This window comes from Cariama cristata, unplaced genomic scaffold (genome assembly GCF_000690535.1).
Source record: "Cariama cristata isolate BGI_N322 unplaced genomic scaffold, ASM69053v1 scaffold3119, whole genome shotgun sequence".
NCBI classification, from domain to species: Eukaryota; Metazoa; Chordata; class Aves; order Cariamiformes; family Cariamidae; genus Cariama; species Cariama cristata.
This window is the reverse complement of record NW_009637282.1, coordinates 32,934-46,920: the sequence shown is the minus strand read 5'-3', so window position 1 is coordinate 46,920 and position 13,987 is coordinate 32,934. Positions and strand designations below refer to the sequence as shown.

Genomic DNA, 13,987 nt, shown 5'->3' with positions numbered 1-13,987 from the left:
TGAAGCAGCAGCAATAAAAATTATGATTCATCCTAATTTATTGCATTGGTGCTTAGAGACCAACTCAGATCAGCTTCCCCCTGTGCTAGGCATTGTATCAAGCAAGGCATGACACTTCCAAACAAAAGGGGAAAGTCAGAAAGGGAAAAAGGGAGAAGGAGAAAAAATATAGAAGATATTTTGGGTGGATCATTTTCCTCTCCTTTCTTCTCTGCTAACTGCCAGCTTTATCCCACCCACAAACTCCTTCCAGCTCCGGCTAGGCAAGCTCATCCAATTTTTGGCAAATGATTTCTTTAGCAAAGAAATGCAATTTAAAGGGAACCACAGCTATCCACATGTAAGTCTGTTTCTGCAAAGTGCTTAAGAGAAAAGAAAGAAAACACAAACCCAAAGGGTAGAAACAGATGAATGTTTCATTTTGGCTTCTGTTTTGGAAACAATTTTTTTTTTTCATATCAAGATTCCATTTCCAATTTTTTCTAATTGTCAGCTAATAATTTTATAGTGGTGGTCCACTGTTGAGGGCTGTATATCTCCTTCCACCTGCAGCATCCGAGCTCAGCTCTCAGCTTCATGGCTGCCCTGATTCATGGGAATCAAAGAGGCATCTCTATGCAGCCTCCTGCCTCCCCTTGTCCTCCACGGACATCTCCATCCCCACCACCCTAGGCTATTCCCAGTGGGAGGACACTTCGTGCTTGCTATAGTTTTAGGCTACCGGTACTGGTTTTCCCCTTGATTTTTGAGGGGCAAGCAATCACAGCGGTCCTTCCAGCCTTCCTCGGTTCCTAATCATCAGTCTGGATCTCCAGGGTAGAGCACCCAAGGCATTAAAGGAGGACAGGAGTGTACGCTACATCCCTCAGCACAGAGCAAAACATCTCACCTATCATGAAATCAGACAGTGTCCAGCCTTGCTGGATTAAAAACACAGAGACGCCTTGTAGTCAGTCCTTGTGGTGCTAATCTTCCCTGCATGTGCAGTAACCTAACAGTGCTTCAGAGGATTAGCCTGAAGAAAGTCATATTCAGCTTTGGGGTGTGAGGAGCAGACACAAGACAGGCCCTCAGGGTTCAGCTCCTCTGGGACAAGCCAGAAAATCAACCTCCTCATGGGATGAAGCACATTCCCTGGCCTTGGTAAATGGACCAGTAACATCCTCAGTCCTGCAGAGATGCCTCTTCTGAGACCTTAGACACCAAATAAGGAGCAACGGGGCATTTTGTGCTTGATGTGCACAGGCTACTTCTAGATACTCCTATTTCTTATTCCACCACTGTCCACAGACAATCTCTCTGTTCCTCAGCAAGTGCAGTTCCCACCAGTCCTCAAGCATATTGTCCGCTACTTGGTACCCAGCAAGAAGACAGATCTCTCTCTCTTGTCTCACCCTCAGAAGGCAGAAAGTGCTAGAGTAGCTTTGCTTACCTCTGGGGAGGGGAACTGGGATTTGTTTCCATCGACTGGGGCAACCAAGAGCATGTCCTGAAGGATTGTCGTCATGTGCTGAGCCATGACCTTCTGCTGGTCGACGCTGCAGTGGTTCTCCAGGGAGATGATGACAGGGTATGGCGAGGTCTAGAACAAGATAGCAACATACATCATCAATGAACTCTGCGATTTCACCAGTCTATAGCAATTGATATAAACCCCAGTGCTGTTTTCTCTGGAAATGAGTGTGTCAACAGTAGGGTCTAGTATTCTGCTAAAATGAGCATTTGTTAAAAATGGACAAATTTAACTGTGCAGTAGCTACTCAGATCTCTGCTGATGCCTTCCGGAGATGATGATCCAATGGACAGGGCACCAGCCTGGGTCAGGATGCCTCCCACAGACTCGCTGGGCACTTTGATGAGGCTCCCTGTGCCTCCATTCTCCACTTGCACTGTGGGTCAGAGTACCTTCCTACCTCAAAGGAAGGACTGGGAAGGGAGGCTTTGAAATCACTGGGTTTGCTGAAATCCTTAGGTGACATGAATCCTTCCTCCATTCATGCACAGGCCTGATCTGGCTCCCTGTGGCCCCCCCTAGTCATTTTTTGTGCTGAAGGCATTGTCATTGTCACTGCTTTATAGCCCCAAAGGAAACTTGACAGTAGCTCTGAAGTGCACTGGAGGAAATTAGCAGAAAGCCCAGTGAGTCTGGAGAGACCCAAGGTTTTTTAAAGACCCAGCACTGCCGTATAAGACTCCAGACCAGCTCATTCCTTTTAAAGCAGAATAGAAGCAATCCTTCACATCAGTCCCTCCAAAACACATGCACATGGGTTCTTCTAAACTAGAAACAGGCCCTGAGACATCAAAACCACACAAATCATAGGCTTGTTTGTGTTTCCCACCAGGTATGCTCAAGATACTGGGCATTATTTTCATTACAGTGGGGTCCAGGATGCAGCTGTGCTGGTATAGATTCAAACTCATTCTCAGATAGTGCTCTGCCTGTCCAGCAACTCCCAGGAATGGATCTCTGCAGAAAGCAGAACATAGATGCCCAGACAGAAGGACACATCTTGTACCCATGAGAAATGCTAAGGTGAAGTTCTTCATAGTTTATGCTCTCTGCTGGGAGGGCAGAGACCTAGTATCAGTCTTGGATTGTCAATATGAGAAATCTTAGAGGGTCCCTTGTCCTTACTTTGAAAGCATAGTTCTTGATGGCCTTAATGACATCGCTGAAGAGGATCTTGGAGGTGAGAGTGTAGCCATGATAAATGATGGGCTCTGAGTTAGGGCCATCCCAGCAATCCAGTTCCACACAGCGGCAGCCTTTGGTGAGGGCTCTGGAAACAAAGAAGGGACCTGGTTGGGTTCTAAACCTTCTTCTCCATCTCAAAATGAGGGTGCATCAGGCACAGCTATTGCCTGGGAAGGCTGACAGGAAGTTTAGGGAGCAAGGGAGAACACAGGAGCTTGGAAAAACAGGAAAGCAGATGGAGAAAGGATGGGATCAGAAGAGCTCAGAGTCAGCAAAGAGAGCTCAAGGTTGAGCAAGGAAAGCACAGTGGGATCTGAGAAAGGAGGTAGTGGAAGTCCAAGGTAAGAATCATCCAAAGAAGAAGACACAGTGAGTGCCAGATGAGAAAGGACACTCATGACTGTGCCCCAAATTTTCTCTCAAAGATGGCGAAGAGAAGAGAAAATCAAAAGTGGCTCCATTGGAAGAAAGGCAGTAAGACAGTCAGCCTTAGAAGCCAGGTCATGAAGCCTGGATGATGTGACTTCTTCATCTAGATCTGATAAGACATGAGAGATGAATCCTCAGAGCTGGGAGGGAGGGAGCTGTGGGAACTCCACCATAGCTGGGGAGACTGTTGAGGGACAGTTTCCCAAACTGAGTCTACAGACTGAATTTCCACCTGAAAATCCCACCTCTACACATCCGTACTTTCGTTTTAATTTACTTTCAAATGTAGGTTCCCCCTGTACAGACTTATCTGCCTAGGAGGTGATCTTGTCTCTTTTACACTAACTGCCTATACATTTCGGATAACAAAACTCCTTTAACTCATTGCAATAAGAATCATAGAATCATGGAATGGTTTGGTTGGAAGGGACCTTAAAGATCATCTAGTTCCAACCCCCCTGCCACGGGCAGGGACACCTTCCACCAGACCAGGTTGCTCAAAGCCCCATCCCATTTCAGGGAGGGGGCACCCACAGTTTCTCTGGGCAACCTATTCCAGAATCATGGGATTTTTTTATTTTTTTTTACAACCAAAACATAATTCTGTAATTTTAAGATACTGTACGAGGAATTCAAACAGCTACTGAAAAGCAACTTGTGCCAGATTTCACTCTTTTGAGCTTGTGACTCTAGACAGCCATTGTTCCCTGAGAATCAGGTAAGTAATAAACAAAGACAGAATTGCAATCATTAGCTTGCTTATAAGGAAACACTGTGTCACCTGATAAAAGTACAGGTCACAGCAGAAGTAATGTAAGGTGGTTGTGCAAGTTAGTGAAGGACACTGCAAACATCTGGCCATGAGACATCAGACAGTAGTCGTTGTTAAAGGCATAAGTAGGAAACACCTAATGTTCTGTCCAGGGACGCTGTGGAGTATCTGAGCTGCTAAAGAGGGACCAGGAATAAGATTTCTGATCACCCACCCTGCTTCATTAGCTCACATCCCGCCTCTTTTTTTGGACTGCTCCAACTAGGTTTCTCCAAAATAAATCCCAGCATGGTTCTAGGGATAGTCCATGCCAGCGGCTACTTCCAAAAGGCAGTACAGATTGTAAACATCATCACAGTATGAATCATTTTGGGTCATTCCAGTCCCCACACAGTGCTGCACCTCTATCCCAGAAATCTTTGCACCTTATAAGCTCCTTGCAGTCTCTCATGCCATATTCCGGGGAATGCAACATACCCCTTCAGCATCATGCTTTAAAAACACCATGCTAGAGGGCTGCAATCCAGCCTCCACATGATTGCAGATATTTTAAACTACTCCCAAATGCAGTAGTTATATATATCTTACAGTCAGGTGGACAGCACATGGGGCTCAGCAGAGACCCAGGTCAAAGTGCTGTGAAAAGGGAGGCATGGCCAATCCGGTTTAGAAACAGCTCACCCTGATATGAACATGGGCCAGTCCACATTACCTCGTCTCAGGGTGGGAGATTGCTTCTTGATCATCTGGCATCTAGCGATATAGATGCACCCTATGTCTTCTATAAGAAAGAGGTCAACCTCTCTCACACACATAAACAAGGACATACATAAATACACACACACAGACACATTACCTGATATAGGCTTCTGTGCTGCTTGGACCTGTGAGCTGGTCTTCCATAAGATAGGTATTGTGTGAGGATGACACCAAGTAGTGACTGAGAGGTTGAGTCATGTCCTGGTAAACTTTACGGTGGGAGGAGTTGAATATATTCCCATCATCGGACAGCAGGTACATCAGGAAACCATCTTTGGTCATGGCATTACCCCTTTTGGCTGTCAGATAGACAGAAACGCCATACTGAAAATCTGACACCAACAGGTTGTGCCATCACTTTCATCATGATGCCTGCTGCTCTCCAGAGGATCTCAAAGGCAAAACATGCTCCCTAGGCATTCAGCTAATAGTAAAGATATTGATGCCGTTTAGACAATTATGACAGCTTCATCTGCCTGAAAATGCTTTTAAAACTCCTTCACAACCATGGCTTTTTATGACATGTACTGTCCTTAATAACACCTTAAAAGTGTCAAAGACAGCCCTTACTTCACCTGTCTCTAGAGATCTACAGTATAAAAATCTCCATTTGAGCACTTCAAGCTTCCTTCATGCCCACACAGAGAAATCGTCAGATGTCTAAACATAGCCAGATAAATCCTGTCTAGATTATCCAATGAATACATGACTTGCAAAGAGTAAATGCAAAATTACCCCACTTTGGGGACAAATTGAGATCTCTCCATCTTGAGAGATTAAGCTAGATCTCAGTCATCCCCAAGTCTGACATCTGCAAAGCATTGTTTCTCTCCTGAAGGTACACCAGGATGGTGCAAAAATAGCCTATGATCCTGTGTTCGTTTCTTGAACATGTCCTCCAAGGTGCTCCAGATTTCACTTAACTTCTGAGCAGAAAGACAGTTCTGTGATTGCTGTCCTAAAGAGCTGTCACCTTCTTGGCCCTCTACTCAGATATCTCACCACCCGACAGCTTTTCAGATGCCCACATTCAAAAACATCTGCCTTTGCTTCTGGAGAACAGAAATACTGCTATATTCTTAATTTTGCAAAGCCTCGCGAGGTCTTGGCATTTGAATAAGCCACCAGAGCCTTTCCCTCAGGAATTTTGTCACCCTCTACCCAACTCTGTATCAACCCCTCTCCAGCTGCTCGGTGTACCCAAGCCAAAATTGAAGAGAAATATTTCCCAGGCTCTCCTGTGCCCTCCTCTCCTAGAGCTGCTAATGTTTCCCTAGAAGACCGGCGTTTTAGAAGCAGTTGTGAGGAGCAAATGACACACATGGCTGCAGAAGAAAATAGCAGCAAAGCAATTCATAGTTCACCAGGAAAGCAAGAATTTGAACCAAACCAGCCAGGTTTTCCAACCTACCTCTTTCATTAGGCTCATATCTCTGAATTAAGGCAGGAGCAGCAACAACAGCATCTTCTTCTTGCTGCGTCTCATAGAGGAACCTCACCAGGTTCTGGCAGGACATGAACCCTTCTGCATCTGAGTACTTTTGGAAGATCTTGTCTATTTCCTTCCTCTCTGTCAGTATCTTGTAAAATTCCTCTATCTCATCATCCTCCAGAGCCTCTGTTTTGGACTTGTCACAGTGCTGTAAACGTAGAGGGGAGAAGGAGTGAAAACCTTCTTTCCTTCTGGCATATGCCAGCCGTAATCTGCACCAGGGCTACACAACGCAGAACACAAAATAATTGGAAAGGGTTACCGGCCAGTGAATGAGAAGCACTTGGTCAATGACAATGGTTCTTCTCATTGACAAGGCCAACAGTCATATAGCAGTTACAATTATTATTATTTACTCATATTATCATTGTTTCCCTATATTCCTCCTCCTCTTGAGATCAAGAGTTACATTTCTCTTGAGCCTTGATTTGTACTTAGATTGTCTTGATCTGTCCTTCTAATTTATAGTTTGCACAGTACACAGTGCAGTGGAGCTCAAGGCCATGCCTGTGACTAAATGAAGAAAAACTCACTAAGACAGAAAAGATCACCCTTTTAATACGCTGTAACGTCTCTCAGTCCATCTAAGTTTAGGCAGTATGTAAACTGAAAATGTAATTGCTTTAGGAGCAAGACAGATTCTTCCTGGAGGCAATTCAGCCCGCAAGAGATCTGAATTAACCTCCAAAGAGCCTCTCTTTCCACTGGCTATACAGGAAACTTGTAACAATTACATGTCTAATGAGGGTACTTCAACTAGCTGCCTGTGTTTAGATGGGTTGAATCAAGGTTTAATAATTACTTGGAGTCCTTAAGCAAAAAGAGAATTGAACTTCGTCAAGTTTCCACTCCTAGAGCTCCCTTGTAACTACTGCAATAGCAAAAGAGGTTCATCGAATGAAGAGGAGACTGAGCTTCCAAAAAAAAAAAAAAAAAGGGTCTCTTTTCAGATTTTTGATGTTTGAAGGTGTAGGGAGTGATTCATCTGACATATGTGAGACATATCCTTTAAGATGAGGTGAATCACACCCCAGTCCCCATTATTGGCTTGATCTACACAGACTGCAAAGGAAGTGTCAGTGTTGGCGACTACTTCCAACGTAGATGTTTGCACTGGAGAAATCCTAGCCTTATTCCTATTCTTCAGGGTCTTCCTGAGCAGGGAATAAAGCATGGGATATGCCAGCCAGAGCAGCCAGCGCCTATGCAAAATTTTGCAAGGTGGAAAATCTTTAAGATCTGCTGATGACCTTCCCCCAATTCTTGCAGAGTTACAAGATAGAGAGACCTCCATAAAGCAAGGATTAGGAAACTTGTACCTCCTTTGGGGGAAAGTCCTAGCGAGATCTTACGAACCTTCCCTGCTATCTGCTTACAGGAAGGAGCAGGAGAACTACTGCCTGGTGCCAAAAACCACCCACATGTTTACCACTGATCAGAAAAAGCATTTCTGAAATTGCACAGCCATGAATTCAAATCCTGCTTCAGACAGGATAGGAGTTTGGAAATTATCCAGATGTTTTATCTCACCTCAGCAGGATGGCTTCTTTAGAGAGAAACCAAAAGCCTAACAACTGAGAAATTTTCATCCCTTTCTCATCTTCTGAGAGGCTCTGCCAGCAAGCCAAATCTTGAGAATTTACAAGTGTGTGTCCCTGACCAGATTAAATATGCCTTGGGCTATTAAATCAACCATACTGGTCCAGGCTTGGGTGCAACGTTACATATCTATCATGAATCTGGTTTTTTTTCCTAATTTGCACTTTCTTTTTATTTATACCTTACACTTGGCACCCTCCTTCTCTGAGAACGTGAAGATCTGGGTCCATAATTGTAACCAAATGAATTTCAGCCAGACTTAGGCATTGACATGTGGTTGTGGCAAACAGAACTCCTGAAACACCTGAGACTCAAAGTGGACTTGAACTTTGCTTTTCCCTTTTTCTCGCATTATCCATGTTTGCATCTCATCTTCTCTGAATCCTGGCAAAATTGGGCATCAGTGGTAAAGAAAGACCTTTACGCTCTTTCATCAAAAGCATTGTGCTGGCCTAACTTAGTTGTTAGTGGGAATCTGCAGAGCACCAAAACCCGATAATCCTTCCCTGGTACAAGGAAAGATGCCAGGAGTTCACTTTAGCTTAGGTCTCCAACCAAAGCTGAAAGCTGTGGGAGATCTTGACCTCAGCCAACCGCAAATACTTTATCTGCTTACTCTCATTACCTGAAAAATCTTCTTGGCATGATAGTCATCGACTTCAATGTTCACTTCTTTCAGGAAGTTCTTGAGCTCTTTTAAGCTCATCTTGTTGTCTTTGTTTTTATCAGCTTTCCGCAGGCAGGTATGAATCCAGCTGCAGGATGATGTAAGGAAATCTTTCCAGGTCAGTGCCTTTCCTAAATACCACCCTTCTGCTGCCCATGGCAGGGGGGGGGAAATCCTCTTCTAAAGACTCTGAACCACCTCTCCAGCTGCTATAAATCAGCATGCTACCACTGAACAGCTTACATCATCTCACCTGCTCTGAAAGAGCAAAATGGTGCTTCGGCAGAAGCAAAATGTGCTGTAATACAAGTGATCATGACCCGGGAGAAGCTTTTCACCATCTGGCCAAGGCTGGATCAGCTCTCTTTACCCTGTAGGAGTTTCTGGCCACAGCCAGAAACAGTCTGATTTCTCTTTTATGACAGAAAGTACATTCTGCTCCAGGCTGTTAAAAGGGGATAGAGGAAAGATGAAAATTGCTCCAAAGTGGGGCTTGGTAAGGTCATTATTACAGATTTGATCAATACTCAGTACATCAAGGTGAACATTGAACAGAGATTCTCCAAGAGAAGTATTAATATTAATTTTTGGACTCACCTTCAGCTTCTGTATTTTTTTCAGGGATTTCTGCCTATATGTCTTAAGCATTTTGTTGTGAGCAGAGTCAACCCAAAATTTGGGGGTCTTGGCTTCCCCTCATGAAATGCACAGGGTCTACTACTGTATCATACTGTGATAATAGTTCATAAGAGCTTGGTTTATAATTACTTCAGTATATCTATGGATCTGGAGTAATTACTATAAAAAATGAGCTTTTTAATGTGATGTCAGATAATTTGAACTGGGTCTCCCATGTTCTTTTAGTCTCTTGGGAAATAATGTTAGACAGTTGAGATACCTTGCAGTTTTAAACAACAAAAAAACATGCTTTTTGCATGATGGAACTGACTCTCTCTAATTTGATTTACTGTCAAATAAGAAAGGTCATACAGAAAAATGTCCTATTTTTCAACAGAAAAATGACTGAAGTAACAATTTGATCTCCACGAATGTAACCTTCCGTGTCTTACATAGGAAGCATTGCTTCAAACTCATTCTAAAATCTTTAGAAAATGCCCAATCTGGATGTTAAGCATAGTAAACCTCTGGATTAGCAAATACCAGCTGAGGCATACAGTACCATAACTTTTTAACTGGGCCTTTCAAAATAACCCCAAAAAAGGGCATTAACTGACAGCCTTAGGGACTGTAGACATAACCCTGAAACAGAGCATTCACCACAGCTACCACTGCATTCAAATATTTCTGAACTACGGAGATATGTGTAAACTGTAAGTATTGTTTGTCACATGGAAAATTAAACTTTAGGGCATTAACTGACAGGCTTAGGAACTGTAGACATAACCCTGAAACAGAGCATTCACCACAGCTACCACTGCATTCAAATATTTCTGAACTACGGAGATATGTGTAAACTGTTTGTAAGTATTGTTTGTCTCATGGAAAGTTAAACTTTCGGTCTTTAAAAATCTTGGCAGGTGCTAAGCAATGACCTCACACTATGCCCGTCTTAGCCTGGTAATATTAATATTCCCCTTCTTTAGAAATGGAAACCAAAACAAAGAGGAGCTACATTTCCCCAGCTTCCAAGGACACTCCAGGGCCCTGAACCAGGGCCTGGCTTGGACTGGTTCTTCCCAGAAAGCCAAGTTCAAGTCATGAAGCTCCCATGTGCAGAAGATGCTCTGCTGGGAGCCCACCACCATCCACTCCGGGGTGGAAAACTCCCCCTCCACCAGCTGTGCTCCGCAGAGCATTCGCTCAGCATGTCAACATGGTGCCAACGGCAGCGTCACCCATTCATATCCAACCCCTGCACCTCGGTTCCCCTTCACAACCTTCCCTAAAAATAACAGGCAGGAGTAATGCGCAACTCTAGCGAGCAAAGAGGAAAACAGTCTGTCACGGACAGAGGTGAGCAGCAGGGTTGGATAATACTAACTGTGTGTACAAACTACTCTTTTTTGCTTTAACCACCTTCTTTAAAAGTCTGCAGTCATTTTCACTGACCATGAGCACCCAGAGGTCATCCACATATCCAAAGTCAACTCCAGAAGGCAAAACATGGGCGGTAAATGCATCTGCAAAGGAGTATGCCGGGGTCTTTCTTGCGAATGGAGGATGCTTTCCTGTTATATCCCTTCCAAGGAGGCTGAGCAATGTAGGAGAGAATTTAGAGAGCACTCAAAGAGCATAGGCACACAGTGGGCCCTCTCACTGCAAGAGCAAGCAGGAAAGAGGACACTACGGACAACTGGGGCCTCAGCCTGTTGTTTCAGCGAACAGCAGTGTTCAGTCCCCAAAACTCCCAAACTCCCCATGCACGAGGATCCCCTTAGGTTTGAGAGAGCTCAGAGGAGCTGGATAAACTAAGCACTCCAACTGAAATTCTTCTCATCTGGTACAAACACCACTTTGCAGCCCTGGTTGTGGGTCTTCCTTTCACCTTACGTGCCTATTGGGGCCTGGGTGGACTAGGAAAAAGCTGTTCCCATTCCTGTATACATCCAGAGAGAGCCTGCTTCCTGCCTCTTGTTTTCAAAGGATCTGCCAGCTCCAGGGCTACCAGCTTTCTATTAGAAACCAAAGAGGGATGACTGAAACTATCTGGCAGATATCCCATGAATGTGCTCAGAACAGAAAGGCTGCAGAACTTCTGGGAAGTGCTTTCCAACCAAAAGAAAAGCTCATACATAAATCCCAGAATCAAAGCAGACGGTGCCACGCTGCTTAAATGAAAAGTCCCCTGTATTTTCTGGTCTAAAGTCTTCCCTGAACACATACCTGCAATATTTGCTAAATAACCTATGCCAACTTGTTGCAGGGTTGAATCTGAGGCTTAATAAAACAGTACTGTTTGTATAAGAACATCAGAAGCACTCATCAAGCACGTGGGAGTTTTATCTTTGTAGGAATATAGGACTGGAAAGGACACATAAGACACTAATTAGAGTCCCTTGCTATCACAGGCAACTCTCTCGTATTACAAACTGAACAAACCGTCTGAAACTCGCAAGGTTTTTGCTTTCAGTACTTGTTTTCAAAGTCTTGCACATTCCTTACTTGCTTTGCAAGGCTTTGGAGGCTGGAAAAGATACACTGCAAGGCAATTCTCCAGTCCTGGGGGACAGGCAGGGGACCCAACGCTTCTCCTCATGTACTGACTCTTCCCCTTCTGTGCTCATAGATGCGGAGAACATTTCTGAGGTTTAAGAAGGATCTGAGTAAGCCCACACTGCCAAGCAAACCCAGAGAAGACAGACTAAATTTAAAATCCCAGGCTTTAATTAAACATCATCAAATTTCAAATGAGAAATCATGCTGTTCTTTAATTCCAGGTTACATTAAATGGCCTGAGACAATCCCAGATTGGAAGCCAGCACTGCACAGTAATTACTCTTCCAGAAATACAGCTTGCCTACCCACCCTATTTAGCTTCGATTCTGCTTTCCAAAGACAGAGAGGCACTTTTCCACATTGGAAATTTACAGCCTTCTTCCCTTGCAAATGTCATTGTTATTTTTCCCCTCTTAGCAATCTTGTCTCTTCTTATGGGGAAGTTTTTCAGCAATATATTCAATTTGACACGCTCCAGGGACAATTTTCTGTAACCCAGATTTTCCCCACACACTGTGGGGTGGGAGAAGCCTTCACATTTAAAAGGAGAACTGCCAGGGTGCAACATTTCCAACAGCGCCAAAGTTTCAAGATTTCAACTTGTCTAGGGCCTGCTCCCTACCACCATGGACACACAACTGATAACACTTCTGAGGAACGATCTTACAGCCTAGAGCTTGAAAAACCATCCAAAAAGACACTCATAGGGCAGGAGATAAAGGCAGCATCCCATGCACATCAGAACTAATGGAGCCTGATTCCTTCAAACGAACAGCACTATGGTTATGCAAATACTTTAGAGTTCAGAGAATCCACAGAAGAGTAAAGCCTGGCAAAAGCTCAGCATTTATGTGCCATCTCCTTCATCATCAGCACATTATTACCCAGCAAGGAACCCACATGGAGCAAAGCCTTGTCCGAGAGCAAGACTCCCTGGTGCCTGCTCAGGTTCAGACTCCAGCTTTGTGATTTTCCCCAGCTGAGGATTTTGCATCTCCCCTCCTCTCCACAGATGCTTTGATGTTGAACAAGGCATGAAGCTCGAGCAGCCTTCTCTCACTGAGCACGCTATCTGTTTTCCTCTCTGATAGCTGGATGCCTATCTTTGTAAAGCTTAAAGGAGCTTAATATTTTATGACTGCTGCGGCTCTGTCAAATCAGGGTGAAATCAGCCAACAGGTTCATATGTCACGGTCAGGGCCTCCGACACACAGGGACTGCAGAAAATCCATCCAAAACTGCACCCACAGATATTCTCTCTTTTTATGTGGATGTGAGACTTCTGGTCACAAAGCAACTTATTGAGTGAAATGCAGCCCCGGGGAAAATTGTCTGTGAATTCAGCACAGCCAGGATCTCACCCAATAACTAACTCACTCTCCATTTCACAACGAATTCACTCTCCTTTCCTGCTCTGCTACTTTTCTTTTCCGACGTCTGCATTGTCACTAGAGCAACTGCAAATTCTTTCAGGGCAAAACTTCCTTCCATGCTGAGGAAAATAAGGAGTAATTTCACTAAAGTCAGAGGAGCTACCCCAGAGTAAACTTGGCAGTCAGAAGAGGAGAATCAGTTCCCTCGCCTTGTATTACTGAGAAACACGATAAACAGTACAGGCTTTTCATGCCTTGCCAAGAAGTGCCTGCGCTGGAGTTTACTGCAATGCAAGTGAAACAGACCCCTGAGGAATACAAAAACTAATGATTGTTTTATCTGGAGCTCCCTGAAAGAAGCAATTCTTTGCTTAAGGAGCTATGTTAAGCCTGAATCCACTCTTGCTGGTATCACTGTAAAACAGGGGAAAAAAAGCATTGGAAACCAGGGAGTTTGCCTGGGTGCAAAATCAGTGCAAAAGAAAACTCAGTGCCCAGGGCCAACAGGAAAAAAGGGGTTAGTCTACTATCTCCACCCACAGAGAAAGACAAGTGCATCTTTGTCTATGATTAATCACTTTATAAGGCAAAGGATACTGTTGGAGTTTCTGTTTCTGGTTCATGGAGTTGCTGTGGGCTATGATTTTCCCAAGACCAGAGATCCAGTGGTTGGCATCGTCCTCTGAACTCGCAATGAGGTCCAGGTTTTTCCGCTGGTCTTTGAAAATAATGGAAAAGCAGCGATACTCTGGGACATCCTTGGCGTATTTTTCCATACCTTCTGTTTTATGGCCTGACCTCACATCCCGAATATCTTCAATGGAGACTGTGGAAAGAAAGCAGAGCCTGCTGTCAGCAGAGGTTCAGTCAGCCTTATCTCTACTTAGTGAGGGATACTAAGAAATTACTCTTCCTCCTTTTCCTGCAATCTCTGGAGGATTCCTTTCCCCTTCCCCCTCCCCCCTTCCCCAAACTTTGATACTGAAGAAAGTTCAAATCAAAAGGAGCAGAAAAAGAAAGA

At 44.2% G+C, this 13,987-nt stretch overlaps 1 protein-coding gene across 1 annotated transcript in view; it reads right to left on the bottom strand.

The window, feature by feature from the left end:
- Positions 1–13,987, bottom strand: part of PLCD1 (phospholipase C, delta 1) — a 44,694-nt gene that overhangs the window by 14,862 nt on the left and 15,845 nt on the right. Inside the window, exons 3-8 of the mRNA XM_009708246.1 lie at positions 13,564–13,792; positions 8,375–8,504; positions 6,070–6,298; positions 4,756–4,957; positions 2,639–2,783; positions 1,433–1,582 (exon numbers count right to left, since the gene is read on the bottom strand). Coding sequence (XP_009706548.1) covers positions 1,433–1,582; positions 2,639–2,783; positions 4,756–4,957; positions 6,070–6,298; positions 8,375–8,504; positions 13,564–13,792 — 1,085 coding nt within the window. The remainder of the gene's footprint in view (positions 1–1,432; positions 1,583–2,638; positions 2,784–4,755; positions 4,958–6,069; positions 6,299–8,374; positions 8,505–13,563; positions 13,793–13,987) is intronic.